Source organism: Talpa occidentalis, unplaced genomic scaffold (genome assembly GCF_014898055.3).
Source record: "Talpa occidentalis isolate TD23 unplaced genomic scaffold, MPIMG_talOcc4v2.1 talOcc4.3, whole genome shotgun sequence".
In the NCBI taxonomy this organism is placed as follows: Eukaryota; Metazoa; Chordata; class Mammalia; order Eulipotyphla; family Talpidae; genus Talpa; species Talpa occidentalis.
In genome coordinates, this window is record NW_023603184.1 from 38,222,800 (window position 1) to 38,240,702 (window position 17,903).

Sequence of the window (17,903 nt, forward strand, 5' to 3'; positions counted from 1 at the left end):
CCTACTCCTGACTGGCCATTCGCCTAACCCTCTGGGCAAGAGTGAACTCCAAGTATGTTATGTCTTCCTGGTAAGGAGTTTGGGGGCTGGGGAGAGCGGGGCCAGACTTTGGGGGACACTTCCCAGCCTCAAATTCATATAGGGTGCAGAACACTGGGGAGGGACAGAGCACAAGGCTCTCCTCCAGACCTGACAGCAGGGTTTGTCCCTCTGGCAGCAGAGAGCACTTGGGGGCCAGAGAGAACAGGGGAGGCCCAATCTCAAAGCAGCCAGATGGAACACAGGCCCAGCAGTCTGGCCTCTGACTACTGACAGGGTCTAGGGGTCCACCCTTTAACACCAGTCTGAAGTCGCAAAATGATCCTGGGAGGGTTTGAATCACAGAATCTAGTCCCTCCACTACACTGGAGGCCAAGAAGCCTCACGTAAACACCCCCCCCCCATCTTTCTCTTCTAGAACACGCTGCCCCAGCCTCAGCTCTGTGGCCTACAATCACGTGGCCCGAGATTCAGGGGCCTCTCCCTTTCCCTGCTGATGACTGAAATCCCTAGTCCACATGGAACCAAGGAGACTTGGGCCTTGGGTGACAAAGTAGAACCCTACTCTCTGACTCCTGACTTGCCTCTGAGCAGTGAAAATTAACCAAATAGCCTGGCGTGAAAGGCAGAATGAGCACACGAGGACAGATGGAGGGATGAAGAGTGACCTAATGAATAGACACAGGGCAACACACCATGTTGGCCAAGTGATACCCTCTGCCCCCAGCCACATAGGAGCAAAGAACTGGTGATCAATAATAAAATTAACAAAATGAATTTAGAACAAGGGGACCGAGGGCCTCAGATCAGGAGAGGTGGGAAGCAGGCATAGCGATGAATTGGCTGAGGCTGTAGGATCTTTTATTGGGGCTGTGTCCAGCCAGGCCGCAGCGCCCACCGGGGCCCGAACCCCGCGTCCCTAGTAGGCGCAAGGGGCGGGGGAGGGGAGAACGCACGGGAGGATCCACCGCCCCAGGCCCTGCCCAGTCCTGTGTAGGTCCCTGCTGCGGGGCTGGACTCAGGTGAGCGAGGTGTCATCGTCGCTGCCCTCGCCGCCAGCGCCCGTGCGCTCCTCCCGGCTCTCGGCCACCGCGCTCTCGTCGATGTTCTCCAGTGAGTCCGCATGCTGCACTGACAGCTCCGACAGCGCCAGGCTTGGCAACGGGCTCTGCTCCGGGTGTAACCAGGGCTTGAAGTGCGGCTGGTGCTTCTGTTTCCACTCAGGGTACTTGACACATGCCTTGTACATTTTCTTCATCGCCTGTGGACCCACCAGACGGCAGAATCAGGGCACGGAACTAGCTCTTTGCCACGTCCCCTCCCCCTCCAGCGCCTCAACTCTCAGCATCGTGACTGACAGGTTCTGTAATCCCGTCCCCGCCCCTAACCACGCCCTGATCCCCAGGCTCCACCTCTGACCCCCCCCCCACGCCCCATAACCAAAAATCGCCCACTACTTCTCTCCCAGCCTCCGCACCCTCAGAATCTAAAGGTCACTCACCTTGGGAGCCAGGAACTGAGAAGATTTATTCACCACCCACTTGGGTAAGGAGCCTATGGGGGCAGGGGAAGGGTCGTGAGGTGGGGGGGAAGCAGTCTCTGGGGTCCCATGACCCGCCCAACACACCAACAAGCCCCCTTCCTCCAGTCTGGGCTTCAAGGTAGGCAGGTAGGGTGTGTGTGAGGCCAAGGAGATTTCACACCCTGTTTCCACCTAAGACCTAGGTCCTCAGGCTCAACTCTATTGCCCTCCCTGCTTCTGCTGGACCCCAGAAGGTAGCATGGAAGAAAAGCACAGGGTCCACGGAGATCACAGGCTACATCTGAATGAAAATCCTGACCCACTAAGCCTCCCCGCTGCTCACACTGACATCCCTCCACTGTGAATGGCCCTGTGCTCAGCCCCTCTGTCTGTCCTTCCAAGCCCCCTACCCCAGGAAGTCTTGCTGACGGAGGCCTCTTGGCTGAGCACCCCAGCCTGACCTTACCTGGAATCCACAGCCCAACTCTCCACCCTGCTTCATCCCCAAGTATTTGCTCTGACTCTGACAGTCTACATTCTTAATGAGGTACTGGGGAGCCCTGGGCCTGGACCAGTGGTCCCTTCATGGGGCTTGGGGCATACCCAGGCAAAGATGCTCAGGGCATCCATACAAGGTGAGCATCAAATACTTTGAATAGATGCCCTGGTCATTCATTCATTCATTCATTCACTTCACAATCACTCAGTGATACCCACCCTGAGCCAGTCAGAAAGGAACTCATTGTCTGGGGGGCCAAACAGTGTGCTGAATGCTCTACTACAAGGGTTTGGGCCCAGCAAATCCATGGGTATTCAGGATAAAGGAGGCAACATCTGAAGCACCCCAGAGGTGGTAAGAAGGCAGAGAGAGGAGTTTTCTAGGCTAAGGGAGAGGGCTAACAAGACAGGAAGGCAGGCATATGGAAGGTATGAGGGGTGACTATGAAACCCAGGGAGGGGACCTATACTTCACGTTGAGGGTAATGGAGAGTCACAGAAGAATTTTCAGCAGAAGAGCGTCCTAAGAAAATAAGTGTTTTGGAAAAATTCCCCTGGTAGCTGGTACGGACTGACAAGGTGGCTGGGATGAAGAAAAATGACAGATTCAGGGGCTGTTTAGGAGGCAGAATCAAAACGAATCAGTGACTGTATTTGGAGCTGAGGGAGGAGACCCAGACAACTCACAAGTTCCTGACATGGGTGACTGGTGGGCAGAGACTCAGAAGGTAAGTTAGGAGGGAAGAAAGGAGTTTAGCACTGGACTCAGTGAGTCTCAGGACCTAGAAGACATTCTGAGGATGATGTTCAGGACCCCAGCGACCGTAGGGATCTGGATCTCAGCATGTAGTCAGTGGGCCACAGATGCATTGGGAGTAGCTGAATTCTCCAGAGGCAAGGAGCATGAGGCTAGAAAACCCAGGCTTCTAGAATGGACAGAGGATGAGAGCCAGCAAGACAGACAGACTAGAGAAGCAGCCAGTGAGCAAGTTGTAGCATGGGGGTGAGGGAGCCTAGGCAGAGAAAGCCTACCCCCTTGGTATGTGCTTTTTTCAAGCTACTTTAAAATCTCAAACCTTGATTCAAATGATGCTTTGAATGCAGATGCCCCAAAATACAAAACAGCTCCTAACAGAGAGCCTTCTAGATCCCTAGATCAAGCCCCATCCCCTGTGGTATAGGGAAGGATCCTATGATAGGCTTCCAGGGCCAAGCCCTCACCTTTGGGGTCCACCTGGGCCAGGTAGGTGATGACGCAGCTCTTGGGCCCCGTGCTCTGGATGAGGTAGCCCGTCTGGATGGACACAGCTCGGACCAAGTCTTTCCGAGGCGGGTATTTCTGGGGATGGAAGGCACAGGGAGGTAAGACTCAGGGTGTGGGCAAAGGAGGTGTCTGTGGGTACATACACACAAGCATACACACAGAGTTCATAGCCCCTGGCATCTGCTCCAGGTCAGGCCTGATACTGGGGTGAAGAGAAAGGGAAGAGCCAGGCTAGGTCATCCTTGACCCTCTTAATCTTTCCCTCTTCCCTCAAGAAGGTCCCCAGTTTGGAGTCAGGGTTCAAGAGCACACACATGAGCACTCACTAACACACACACTCATCCTTGCCCAGGTATACTGTACCTGCCTGTCCTCCCTGCTATGGAGATCAAGGCAGCCCCACTTCACAGAGAGCCAGAGAACCCTGCCTTTTGCCTCTTGCTCTCCCCTTTCCAGACCAGTCCAGCCAACCCAAGCCAGTTCATTCCACCCACTCACCCACAGCAGTGGCCCACAATGTCCTCTCTTCCTCTGCTTGAGAGACCCAGGGTGGGTGGGGGGCTGGAGCCATAATTTGGATTATATAGGAAGGAAACTGGGCCAGGGACTCGTGTCCAGCCTGAGGTTGCAGGGAAGTTATGTAGCAGCCTGCCAGCCCATGCCTGCCTGACACCTTCCCCTGCCCACCAGGGAAGGCAGGTCAACTCACAGGATGTTTGACTGAGTAGTTCATAATGATGTAATCAGTGCCCATGGGGAGCCAGGAGCGGAGGGTGATGACATCACGGTTCTTCAGGGGCTTTGGACACCTCCCTGTGGAGGGCAAGGGACAGTTCAGCCAGAACACTGGCCTACCCACCTGCCTGCAGAGAGGGTAAGGCAGTGGCCAGAGATACAGGGATGCCTAGTTAACTCCAGCTCCCCTGATCCAAACAGGTACCCACCACCACCACACCACAGTCCCAGAGCTGGAACTAGGAAAGAGAGAAAACAGAATTCTCTGTCCCTGGCCATTCTTGCTCCTCACAACCTCACTAGGCCCTTACCTTGCTGGCCTGGCCTGGCCTGGCCTGTTGTGTATGTGAATTTGAGAACAACTGTGTGTGTGTGTGTGTGTGTGTGTATGTGTACGTGAAAATGTGTGAATATATGTAGCATGTGGTTGTGGGGTGTGAACACAGCTATGTATGCACACAGGTTTGTGGGTGGCATAGGTATACATGAACACAGGAGTGCATATGTGTTTGGGAGTGTACATGTGTGTGCCCAATTGTCTGGGAGTGGACAAGGATGTCAGAGAAGGCAGCTAGGCCCTTCTCCCAGGCGGTGCTGTACCTCAGCCCTCAGATCTCTGAGAAGCCTGGCCATTAAGAGTGGCCATAAGGAGGGAAGGTGGGGGACCTGGAAGGAGGGAGAGGGGGTAGGATAGGTGTGCTTTCGCCTGCTCACAAGAGTAATAGCCCACATCAGCGTTGACTGTCAAGCGGGCGATGTCGAAAGTCTCAATGACGTTGCTGTCCCACTTCTTTCGGTATTCAATGTCATGCAGGACATCATAGAGGGTCTCGGCTGGCACATCACGGCATTCCATCCGGCACTGCAGACAAACACATGGGTAGTCAGGGTTACACTGGGCTCAGAATCTTTTTTTTTTTTTAAGATTTATTTATTTATGCATACAAGAACTGGGGCAAGGCCAGAGGTGCGGGGGGTGAGAGGATTCACCAGACAGATGGGGAGCAGAACAGACAGACTGACTAAAATACACTGCTGAGGGGAGCAGTGGGTGAGTCAGGAGAGGTCTGCTGTGCCATGTGGGTTGCTCCCTGGCCGGCCGGGGATCAAAGCTTCACAGTGCTGTGCTTAACCCTTTGCACCACCAGGGAGGCCCTGGGCTCCGAGTCTTGATCAGAGAGGGCTGGAGGAAAGACAGGCAAAGGGGCAGAAGAGGAGGACAAGGAGGAACAGCAACCTCTGAAGTCATCACCTCTTGCCAAGAGCCCTGTCCAGTCTTCCCAGAAGCCACCTAAGCCAAACAACACACCTGTGACAGCTTCTGTAGCCAGAAACCATCTCCCCCATCATATCCCCACCAAAACTCTTTTTTAATTTAACCCTCACAATAACTCTGCCCAACTAGAAATCCAAGGAGGAACTTGAGGCTCAGAGAGGTTAAGCAACTTGCCCAAGGTCATGCCACTGGTAAGTAACAGAGCTGGGATTTTACTCAGATCACATGTCTGAAAAGGAAGTAAAAACAAAACCAGGTTTCCCTAATTTACACTCAGAAAGATGAAACTCCATTCATGTCCTTGCTCTTTGATTTTTTTCCATGTAAGTGTCCAAACCCCAGGATCAAGTTTCCCTCAGCAAATGTACAAGTTTTCTTGTGTAGTTTGAAAAGATCTCCCAGAACTGGGCATTCACACAGTGCCAAGGGAACCACACAAATCACTTTTTACTAAAGGGGATATAAGCAACCATATAAGGGAGGGATCACATTGCCTTCCTCCTAATCTTAGGCAAGATCTTGGCCCCACTAATGGTCATGAGAGACCACAGAAAGGACATATCATACCTACTGGGTATTCTAAGTACCAGTGAACTCATCAAGCCCTAGATATATATCCTTTACTTTACATGAAACAGAGGACAGAAGAACAAGTTAAGTGACACCAAGAGGATAGAATATAGCCAGATGAAGCCAGGTGGGGAGACATTCTGCAGGGCTACTGATCCAGTCTTTTCTACAAGTCAGTGTCATAAGGAGGGACTGGGGTAGCTAAGAGACTTATAGACACACAGCCAGATGTGAAGTGTGCTCCTGGATTGCACACTGGTTTGGACACAACAGCTATAAAGGAGATATTTGGGGCAAATGGGTATGTGTGGATATAGTCTCAATATTTGATGTGCTGAAAATTTACTAAAACAAAATAGTAGAGCTTGTTACCTGAAACAAAAAGGAGTTATGAAACAGAATGCATGGTATAATATGACAGTTTTACTTTCTTTTTACTGTATTTCTCATTTTCTAAAATGTATAGTATTACTTCCGCAATAATAATAAAAAAAAACTATAAATAAAAGGATCCCCAGAGATACTGAGAACTGCACTCACCACATGCCAGGTATTACATTTAAGTCCTTTATACAGATGACTGCACTGTATTCTTACAGCAATGCTGATATATCAGCACCATTTTAGAATGAAATGGACTGTTAAGTCTACCAAGAATAGACTCGTGCTCCCAAACAAGACACCCTCCCTCTTCACCTCCAGGTTGCTTTTCTGCTCCATTTGGGGGTGTGACTAGACGCAGCCACTTAACTAACATCCCCCAGTTCCAGTCCTATGAGAGCACAGAACAGTCAGAGGCCTGCCCTTGAGAAGCTTCCAGTTGAGGGAGGGGGGCCAACATGGATTGGGAGGGGCCCTAAATTGTCCACTGGAGTCAGAGAGGAGGTCAGCTCTGCCTGGCGGAAGGGGTCAGGCTTCATGGAGAAGTGCGTTCTGGAGGTGTCTGCCAAACAGCCCCGGCGGAGAGAACAGCCAGGGCAAAGACAGAGGCAGGCAGGAATGCGGCCAGTAGCAAGTGGAATGAGTGCCGTCTGCTCCGGGTCCAGGGTGTGGGGCAGCTTGACACTCATAGGGTCCCATTTCCACATCTTCTTGCAGGGCGGGGTCAGAGGACTATGTAAGATGAACCTGGAATATCTCATTGTGCAAGAAAGTAAGGAAGTTCTCAGAGAAAAATAGGAACTTTGCCCAGAAGATACAGCAGCCAGCTTGCAGGTTTCCCAGGGTGACCAAACCACTCAGGCTTTGCTGGGGCTTTTTAGTCCCACATTCTGGAAAACCTCTCAGTCCCAGGCAAAGTAGGACAGCTGATCACTTGACCATGGGCTAAATCTGGGGCAATCTGCATTAAGATCAATTATGATAATAACATAGTCTGCTGAATAAAATAATAAACCAAAGCATTTACAGGTATGAATAAATGTATTGAATGCTGGAAAAGGAATAGGTCTTTATGTAATTTCTGAGCACCTTCCCTTCAAATACTTCTTACTTACAATGGGAACTTGGCAACTTCATAGCAGAGAAGATATCTAACAGATACCTAGCAGATACCACCTTACTCAAGTGATTGAAGTTAGAAGTGAACAATTTTAGTAACAGGACATGTTGTGACTGGGTGCTCCCTGATAGGACAAAATGAAAAGAATATAGGCCTCGCGGGGCCTCCCTGGAGGCGCAAGGGTTTGAGCATCACTCTATGAAGCAATCCGCAGTCTCTGCAACACGAGTTTGATCCCCGGCCAGCCAGGGAGAAACCTACATGGTACAGCAGACCTCTCCTGACTCGCCCGCTGTTCCCCTCAGCAGTGTATTTCAGTCAATCTGCCTGTTCTGTTCCCCGCTCTGTCTCTGGTGAATCCCCTCACCCCCTGCATCTCTGGCCTGTACCCCAGCTCTTGTATGCATAAATAAAAAAATCTTTTTAAAAAATTAAGAATATAGGCCTCGCTTATGTGATATTTCTGCCTAAGATGAGTAATCTTAGGCATCGCTTTTTTAAAAAAGATTTTATTTCTTTTTTATGTAGAAGAACTGGGATGTAAGCCAGAGGTGAGGGGGGTGAGAGGATTCACCAGAGACAGAGTGGGGAGCAGAATAGGTGGATCTGGTGAAATACACTGCTAAGGGGATCAGTGGACAAAACAGGAGAGGTCTGCTGCTGCGCCACGTGGGTTAGCTTCCTGACCAGGGATTGAAATCAGGCCATTGAGATGGGCCTTCGAGGTGGTAGCCATCAGACTTAACCCCTAGGCCACCAGGGAGGCCCCTAAATCTAATCTTAAGAAAACATCAGAGGACCTCCTCGGTGGCCTAGGGGTTAAGGCTCAGTGCTATCACTGTAATGAGAAAAATGAGTGAGTGAATGAATCAAGTGATGGGAGGGGTGTGATCATGAGAAAGGGTGTTGGAGAAGACAGCAGGGTCTGGAGCTGGCACTGTCATTAGCATCCAAACAACCTTCTATTCAGCAGCCACGTGGCGGTCCGGCTGCTGCACCAGACATTCAATACACACTCACTCTTCACCCCCAAACTTCTGAGCTGCTACTATTCCTGTGTTGCAAACAGAATACCAGAGCTCCGGAGATTAAGCATTCTGCCCAATCATATGGCAAGAAAGCAGCAGCAGAACAGGGATTCAAAACCAACTCTTCTGCACTCTTAACTCTCAAGGAGCACTCAAGGGTAGCTTCCAAGCAGCACTTCTCTCAAACCAAGTTTGGAAGCTGGTTTGGCTTTGCATGTCTTAAGCGTATTATCTTGGACTGTGAGTTTGTGGAGGGGCAGTGACAACATGTTTATGCTTTGTAGGCTAGAATCCACCCAGAAGATGCCTCCTCCCTCGAGCCAGGCTCAGTGCCCCCAGAGCCCAGCTGCATCCATTGCTAGGTGGCAGACTGAGCACACTGTCCAGTACTGCGCATTCTCCCTAGTACTGCGCATTCTCCCTCAGGACTCCAGGATCAGCGCGGTTGTGGCTTCGGGGTCAAATGTCTCCTCTGAGACTGCACGCAGTGGGCGGAGTGTGCAGAGCCATAAAGGCACAGGGTTGAATGTAAACTGCAAAACATTTTCTTTTTAAGATAAAAAGGTTTTGCAGACTCTTGCGGAGGAAGACCAGCAGCAGGGTCCTGCTGGGAGGGGGGTACTGGGAGGGTGAGAACTGAGCCGTGGAGACACCACTGCAGGCAGAAGCAGGGGTGGGGGTGGGGAGGTGGGATTCTATCCAGCTTTGTTTCTGCCCACTGAGGCCACAGTCACACCCCACATCAGCAAAGTATAATTCTAAGAGGCAGGGTGGGGGTAGGGGTGAGTCATCAGAGAGCAGAACCTGGGGGGCAGGCCTGTCACAGGAACCTGCAGCCATTGGGTCCAATGCAAGACAGTCCTTCAGCTGGATCCATGGGAGCAACCCCCCATCAAAACCAGAATTTGGGGTGGGAGGTTACTACCCTGTCAAGCAGCCACTCTGAGTTGCAAAGTCCCTGAAGCCTGATTACAAGCAGAGAGCTGACGTTGCAGCTGTTTTACAGTTGAAAACATGGAGATCTAGGGGAAGCAAGTGATACCAGAGAAACTATACGCTGTCTCCTGTCTTCTGCTCTGTCTAAACCCCATGAGGTAGATAGCTGTGATTGCCCAAAACCCCTGGGGCCAGAAACTTCCCCCCAGCACTCCAAGCCCTACAGGGCCACAGTCAGAAGTGACTGGACAAGCAAGGAAGGCCATCAGGGAGGATTCCTGGAGCTGATTTGGGTGATCCCAGGCTCCAATCCCAGTTCCTCCCCTTGGGCACAAGATTGAACTCTCCTGAGTCGTCGTTTCCTCATACGAAGGGAGAATGGGGATAATAACAGCACTGCTCTCATGAGGATGTTGTGATTAAATTAAATGAGATAATGCATGTGCTCTGCCTAAAAAAGGGCCAGTTATTACTACAGCCCATTTCCAGAAGTTGCCATACACCCTTCCTTAGGGCAAGACTAGGATACATTTGCACGTGTCCCTCATACTCTGTGCCGGAGGATCCTCTCTTGCCTTATCCTGGAATCTGCTCGGTCCTTCTGCTCTTTCACCCCCCCATTCTCTGGAGTCTGCTGTGTGCCATGCCTGCAACCGGGCAGTGGGGACCTAGAGGGAATCCAGACCTGGGCTCTACCCATAGAGGCCCTATCAGCAGTTAGTGGGGAGACAGACACAAAACCCTCCTAGAGCATGCACAGAGTTGGGGGGTGGAGCACAGGAACTGTGGGAACAGAAGGCGACTGAGCCTAAAAAGGTGAACTGCTAAAAGTGGAGAGAAGGCATTTCAGATGGGCAGAAGGTAAGTGCAAAGACCAATAAGTAGAGCAGGGTCCAATACCCAAGCTGTGTCTCACTGTACCCCTACCCCTTTGCTCTCTCTGCCGGCCCCCCGCCCCCCCACCTCCCACCCCCCACCCCAGTGCCTGTGCATCTCTAGGCGGCCTTCCCAGTGCACAAGGTTAAAGAAGGAAGCACCAAGGGAGGGAGGGAAGAGGTGGGGAGAGGGGCTGAGGTAGCTCCCAGGACCCAAAAGACTAGAGAAGTCTGGTGGGCTCCATAGGGCTGTGATATGGCCTCGGGGGTGAACGGCTAGAGCAGTAACAAAGAAACTAACAGGGACAAGTGGACCCAAATCTGGCCCTCACCCCAAGACCTCACACAGCAGGTCTCCACTAACCTTTCCCACAGGATGTGTGGAATGCAAGTTTGTCCCAGAGAACCAGGAACCAGGAGATGATCTCTTCTGGTTACCACTGAAGGTTTCTGGGAAACCATTTCAGGGTAACTGAGGCCCAGAGAAGAATACTATGTCCATTTGGGCTCTGAAACATCCCAGGGTCTGTGCTGATTGCTCACCACATGGCCTTTAACTGGACAGTTTTGTAAAAGCAGTAACTGTTAAGCAAATCACTCTTTCCCGGAACCACATTCAAATGAGAGGCAGCATCCTGATGGGGTGGGCTCTGACAATGTCAGAGCCTCAATGACCATTACCATGTGCCCCAATCACTAATGAACTTAGCACCCCACAAAGGAGACATAGCCCTTGGGCTGCAAACACCACAGGGGCCGAGACTTAGGTAAAGCCACCTCTACCCGCTGTCAAGGGCACCATACGGCACCCTGGGAAGACACATCTCTTACCCTCCTAACACCCTGAAAGGTACTGCAGCACCACTTGGCCAATGCAGAAACTGAGGCCCAGAGAGACCCGATGAGTGACTGAGCCACATGCCTAATGGTGGCCAAGCAGAGTACGGCAGGCCCAAAGAGTTGGGACTTTCTAGCACCTTCATCAAGGGGCAGGACTGACCCAGCTAGAGCAAACATACTGGCAACTGAAGACTGAGCTAACTGATGGTTATTATACAGAAGGGCTTACTGGCTGGAGGGTAGCACTCTGAATAAAGTCCCTGACTCCACCTGCAGTGCTCACTGGGCTTAAAGGCAGGGCTGTGCTTTTCCGAAACTCAGAGCTCGCTGGCACTCTGCACAGCAAATCCCCTCTTAGAACACTCTGGTCATTACACTGTCCCCCAGTCCCTGTCAGGCCTCACAGGTTTGAGTTTACAAGGCAGTTCCAGCTCTCTAGGTTAACCACGTCCTGCCTATGTGGCTGTGGTTTGGCAAAGGACCTTAGCTCTGAGTCTCAGTGTCTCTATCTGTCAAACATGGGTAATCCTCCCCTCAGAGTGTAGCTGAGAGGATTAAATGAGACTTATACATAAGGCCCTTGGCTGCAGCTGCCCTTCCTCCAGCCCAGGCCCCACCTGTTTTTGCTGCCTTACTGAGGGGAGTAGCTCCGGCTCCAGGGAGAGCATCTTCTTGCTAATCCCCAAGGATAGGATAAGCAGAGACAAGGAATGAAGCGTAAAACAACAAAAATGTTCCACATCCCTCCACAGAGTAGAGGGACAGAGAGGGGACAGTGGCCTTCCTACAACCAGGTCCTGCACAAATCCACCTGCTACCCGCTCACAACCTACAGTCAGGTACTACCCTTACCATGTCAGGTCAAGAAAATGAGGTGCTGAGAGATGTGGAGACAGGCCAAAGATGCAGCAGATCAGAGGCTCAGCAATGTGGCCCCTCTGCCTTCTTTGCTCCAGTTCCCCTAGGGTTGGCTTCCCACCTGCCGGCTGCCTTCAGGGCCCTCTGCTCTGCCGCTCCCAAAGGCCCCAGGGGGCCAGCATTGACCCACAGTGATAGAGCACCTTCCCTTACCTCTGGGTTTTTGGGGTTTCTAGAATGGAGACTCCAAAGATCTACTCCCGGGCCTAGGTAGGAGGCAGGAGGGTAGGAGGAGAGGGTTCTGATGAGTAAGTGGTACTGAGATCCTTTCTCCCCTAGGCCTGTCCAAAATGCTTTCCCGGGACTTCCCCTCACACCCCTTCCCTATTTTTTGTCTTCCAACTCCAGCATGGCTGTCCACTGTTCAGTAACCACTTTGTCCCTACATTCTTCAAGTTGGTCTGAAGACCTACTCTTCCTGTCTCCTTCACCCCAGCGCCTGCCTCTGCCAGCACACACTTCAGTGCATTCGTTTGCCTGTACTGCTGTGGCACCTCGTTCATCTTGGCATCCCTGTGCCTGGCACAGAGCCTGGCATACAGCAAGCGCTCAGTAAAGAACTATAGCCTGAATGGAAGGTGAGTCAACAAAGAGTCCGTGTCTGGGTGAGCATCTCTGACTTCGAAGTGTTGGGGGTCCGTGGCCAGTGGCCCTCGGTGCTTCTGTGAATTTCAGGAGAGTCGTCATGAAACCCTCCTAGATCTTACCAAAATCTCTAAGGCACTTGAGAGTGATTACTACTTCTGCCCTCATCCTCTTATAAAAAATGGAGTGTAGGGTGTCAGGAGGGTAGGGGGTCAGAGTCAGGTTCAGCAGATCTTGATTTGAGACCTTTAATAATTATGATAAGTAAATAAAAGTAAGTTAAAATTGTGTTGAGTTTCCAGCTTATGTTTATTAAATTAGCAAAAATATATTCTTAAAAGTCCAATGTTTGTGAGGATAAACTGTCACACAATTAGTGACAACAAAAACTGGCTCCACTCCTCTGAAAAGTAATTTGGCACACATTGTTTAAATGATAAAAACGTATCTTTCAACTCAGTGGAAATCCAAAACCAGAAATTAATACTGAGGAAAAAATAAAAAACAAGAAAAAAGTTCTGTCGTAATCTCCATGCCCGTATTATGGCATTTATAACTAGCAAAATCCATGGCAGAACATGTGGAATACCACACCACAGGGGCTGCTGGGTGAAGAATGGCATCACCTGTGCTTACTGCACAGCAACTGAGGACCCTAGGGATGCCGAGCATCTGGAGGGCAGACAAGAAAACCCAGAACAGGCCTGGCAAGGAGGCCTGTGTGAATTAATAATTCTGCAGCAATATGAGAAACTTCCACAGATGCAATGCTAAAAAAACAAAAAAGGATACAAAGTTATGGACACATGCCTTGGTCTAAACTGTGGATAGAGACCTCCCTGGTGGTGACACAGGGGTTAAAGTCTTAGCACTATCAAGCTATCCCCAGCTACCACAACATGAGTTCCATCCCAAGCCAGGGAGTTAACCCACATGGCACAGCAGACCTCTCCTGTCTTGTCCACTGCTCCCCCTCATCAGTGTACTTCAGTAGATCTGCCTGTTTTGCACCCCACTCTATCTCTGGTGAATCCTCTCATTCCCCACACCTTTGGCCTACACCCCAGCTTTTTTATGCATAAATAAATACTTAAAATTAAAATATAAACTGTGTATAAATCATCTATACTCCTGAGAGAGAGCTGGAAGAAAGCAAGGAAAAATTTACTCAGAAATTGAGGTTCTGGGTGATTTTCCATCAATATAGCTCATACAAGATATAGAAACCATATTTTTCTTTCTAAGCTGAGACTGCCTGTCCAGAATCCCGAGGTCCTAGTTCCCTGGACCTAGAAGCCTGGACTCAGGGAAGTTGGACATAGGTTGCTTGTGCTGATGCTAAATTATCTTGGAACTGCTCCGTCTGAGGCAGTGCCATGCTGGGAGTGAAGCCAGAGCGGACTTCTACCCTTGCACTGGAACACGGAATAGACAGCCCTGGTGGCATCAGGGCAGGAACGGAGGATAGCCAGGATGAATGTACAGGGAAGCCCATCTAAACAGAGTCCTAAAGGAAAAATAGAAGAGCAGGGGCATCCAGGTTAAAAAGAAGGGGAAGAGACTCCTGGCAGAGGCACCAGCACGAGCCTGGGGATTGGACACAGCCTGGACTGACTGGGGGAGGGAGGCGGCCCATGCAGTTCCATGAGGTAACCTGAGTGAACAAGGGTGGAGCCTAGAGGAAATGGAGCTGTCCCTTGGTACCTCATACTGTTCATTCATTCATCCACTCAGCAAGTGTCACTGGTGTGCCAGCTCTATACTAGGGATGTTGCAAATTCACCTCCTTCCATCCCGTCAGTTACCAAGGAGGGAGGAAAATAATGCCCATTTGTAAATGGAGGTTCAGAAAAGTGAAGAGGAGAGTTGGGCCTCCCTGGTGGCCTAGGGGTTGAGTCTCAGCACTACCACCATGACGGCCCTCCAACGGCAAAGCGGCCTGAATTTGATCCCCGGCCAGAGAAGTGACCCACATGGCGCAGCAGACCTCTCCTGTCTCGTCCACTGCTCCCCTCAGCTATGTATTGCAATGGCTCTGCCTATTCTGCTCCCCTACTCTGTCTCTGGTGAGTCCTCCCACCCCCTGTGCCTCTGGCCTACACCTCAGTTCTTCTATGCAAAAATATAAAAATCTTATAATAAAGGAATAATTCTTTCAAAAAAAGAAAAAAAAAATGAAGTGGAGCAAATAGCCTGGATGCCAGTATGACCTAAAGTCTACCATCTCGCAGGCTGTTCCCCAAGAACCAGGCTCAGTTCTGTGTGGGACCCAAGGAATCCCAGGTGGGCTAGCACCTGGCAAGGTAAGGACTATCCCTGGGGGTCCATTCTAGGGGCTGGGACTGGTGGGGAGGCTCTGCCGGAGTTAGGGGAGCTAGAAGAACAGAGAGCATGCATTGGCCCAAAGCAGGGTCTCCTTCCCCCATACCTCCAGCTTCGGTCCTCTACCTGCAAAATGATTTGTGGCCCTCTCTTCTGAAGGAAAGGTGATCTGGCACCATGTATCCCCAGTCCATCTTCTCCCCAAGAGTGGGAACTCCTTGTGACTGGTGGAGAGGTTTTAACACCTCCCCAGACAGAGCTCCCTGAGTCTGCGCAGGCGACCAAGCTGGGCCCTCCACTGCTCTCCAGCCAGGGCTGAGTGACTCATTTCTGCTCTGCCTCCTCCCCGCTGCCTTCCCCTCCTCCCATCTCCAGAAGCCTCCTTAGATCCCCAACCACACCCCCAACTCTGCTGCAGTGAGGAACAGCCTTCTCTGACATCTCTGAAGCTGACCTCCTGGTCTAGACTTCTCCTTCTAATCTGTTCCAGTCCTGGGGGACATAGGAAGTCTGACAGAGGAGGGAGTGCTGAGAAAGAGAGCAGAGAGTGGGTGGACCTGGAAGAAAAGGGAGGGGGTGAAGAGAGACCAATGAGACATGACGGGGACCAGGGCCGACACACAGACGTCAAGACAAAGACAAATTGGATAAAACCTCCCAGGGCTTCGGGGACTGTTGGAGCCCTCTGGCTCCCCTAGAGCTTTCTAGTGAGCTCCAGACTTTGTCTTCAACAGCCTCCTAGGCATCACCCCCTGGGCAGCCCACAGGCCTATCACACTCACCATGTCCATTACTGCTGTGTCATCAACTCCCTAAGCCCACTCACCCTCTACTCCCCTCTGTTGCCTGGAACCTGAGCTTGTTTCTGGACTCATTCACTTTTCGCTTGAATTCCACTCAGCCAGGACCTTCCCAACCCCAAGCTCCTCTTCACCAACCCCAAGCAGCCTCACTGTCTGTGCTTGGACCACTGTGGCCACATCCTTGTCTCAGGTCTCCTGACTCCCAGGCCAATCTGTCCCTGCAACTGGGGAGTTTTATAAAACCCAGAGCTGGGCCTCCCTGGTGGCACAAGGGGTTAAGACACAACCTATGAAGCTGTCCATAGCCGCTGCAGCACGAGTTCAATCCCTGGCCAGGGAGCTACCCACATGGTGCAGCAGACCTCTCCTGTCTCCCCTGCTGCTCCCCTCAGAAGTGTATTTCGTCAGTCTGCCTGTTCGGTTTCCTGCTCTGTCTCTGGTGAATCCTCTTACCCTCCCACACATCTGGCCTGTACCCCAGTACTTGTATAAATAAATAAATCTTTTTTAAAAAATAAAAAATAATATAATAAAATAAAATCCAGAGTTTTACTGATGATGGCAACTGCCCAGCTTGAAAGTCCCTGTTGTCAGTCTCTCTGCCTTAAGGATAAAATCCTAACTCCAAAATGCCCACCTTGCTCTGGGCTCTGCCTCCAATTCTTCCTCGCCCTTAGTCCATACCCCTGGTCCTAGGAGCCTACCTCACCAAGACCTCCTCAGCATGGCTCTTATTGGGACCCCAAGGTCCCACCCAGACACCACCACCCCCTACCATGCTGCCAGCTGCTGGTCTCCCTCAGTCCCAATGTTCCACAGGACTGTCACAGCCCCTCTGGACTTCCCACTAGACCCTGAGAGCAGTGTCTGGGTCTGATCCATCTCCAGGTCCCCAGCACCAGCACAGAGGCTGGAAGAGTGGGTGGAAGGCATGAGAAGAGGCTTGCTGAGAAAGCTGAGATAGGAAAAAGAATGGAAGAAAAGGAACAAGTAGAGACATAAAGGCAGTAAGCATCAGAGGGATAGAAAACAGAACCCAAGGGGAGACTCTGAGACCTAGAGATAGGCCAGAGGCAGGACAGGAGGCTGGATGGAAGCAGGGAGAGAAAACCACGGCCGAGCCAGAGCTGAGCCAGGGGGCGGTAGCCGCCAGGAGACAGCTGAGGAGACATAATTGGATCAGAGACAATTCTGCTGCAGTGAGGGGGTGTGACTCACACACACAGAGTAATGCCAGACACAGAAACACACACAGAGTCTCATACACAAAGGCAGAGACACACAAACAACATACACGCACACACTCACATGCACACACACACTCAAACACAGGTACATGCAATTTGGATTTACTGACTTTGTCGGGTGCCTGCCCCAGGACTATTACCTGGGCAGTTGGGGGGAGGCTCAGAGTCTATGGAACTAAGCACCGTAATCATCCTCAATTACCCACAATCCAGCTCCACACAGAGAAGACCAGAAAAGCCCCATCACATCAGCCTGTCCCCACAATACACAGCCATCATCTGGTATCTTAGTTATTTGTTTGCTTCTACTTTGCTTGTCTCTCCCTCAGGATGTAGACCCATGACAGCAGAGTCTGATCTGTCTGGTTTGTCACTGAATTCCTGGATAGAACACCATGCTTGACACATAGTATAGTATAAATGAAATTTGGAGATGCACAAGGGAGCTCCATCCCCTCTGCTTGTCCGATCTTTGCCTGAAGACTCATCACCTCCCTGCTTCAGTGCTAAAGTTCCAGGCAATCTAAAAGGGTTCAAAGACAGACAAGGGTGTCCAGAAGATGGGATCTCAGAGAAGCAAGGGCAGATGCAGGTTGTGGCATAAAACTCAAAAGATAAGACTAAATCACTCTGGCACTACAGGGGAAATCAAAGATGGTTCTCACCTCCCACTTTCTGTGTATGTGTAGGGATGTACATATGCAGCATTGTTCACCTGCTCCAGGACATAAGGGTTCTAGAAACATTAGAGATAGCCTGACTTCAGATTCGCAGGCTGAGACGCAAGCAGGCAAGTGTTAGGCTGAAGCCCCAGCTGCCCGGTACCACCTGCCCCCACACTCTTTATAATGCCAAGGGAGCAGAGTCTGTATTAGTGTGGAACCCACCACTAAGTCCTGGGCCTGGTACTTTCTTCCACTCACTGTGTTTCTGAAGCTTCAGGG

General features: G+C 51.0%; 1 protein-coding gene across 2 annotated transcripts in view; it reads right to left on the reverse strand.

Moving 5' to 3' along the window:
- Window positions 1–864: 864 nt before the first annotated feature.
- STARD10 (StAR related lipid transfer domain containing 10) overlaps window positions 865–17,903 on the reverse strand; it is a 28,874-nt gene continuing 11,835 nt past the window's right edge. Inside the window, exons 2-7 of one of the 2 annotated variants that reach the window (XM_037522924.2) lie at window positions 17,883–17,895; window positions 4,773–4,920; window positions 4,033–4,136; window positions 3,281–3,398; window positions 1,541–1,593; window positions 1,017–1,300 (exon numbers count right to left, since the gene is read on the reverse strand). In XM_037522924.2, coding sequence (XP_037378821.1) covers window positions 1,058–1,300; window positions 1,541–1,593; window positions 3,281–3,398; window positions 4,033–4,136; window positions 4,773–4,920; window positions 17,883–17,895 — 679 coding nt within the window. In that variant the 3' untranslated portion in view covers window positions 1,017–1,057. Of the gene's footprint in view, window positions 1,301–1,540; window positions 1,594–3,280; window positions 3,399–4,032; window positions 4,137–4,772; window positions 4,921–17,882; window positions 17,896–17,903 lie in introns of both variants that reach the window. The other variant, XM_037522922.2, reaches the window with a different exon arrangement.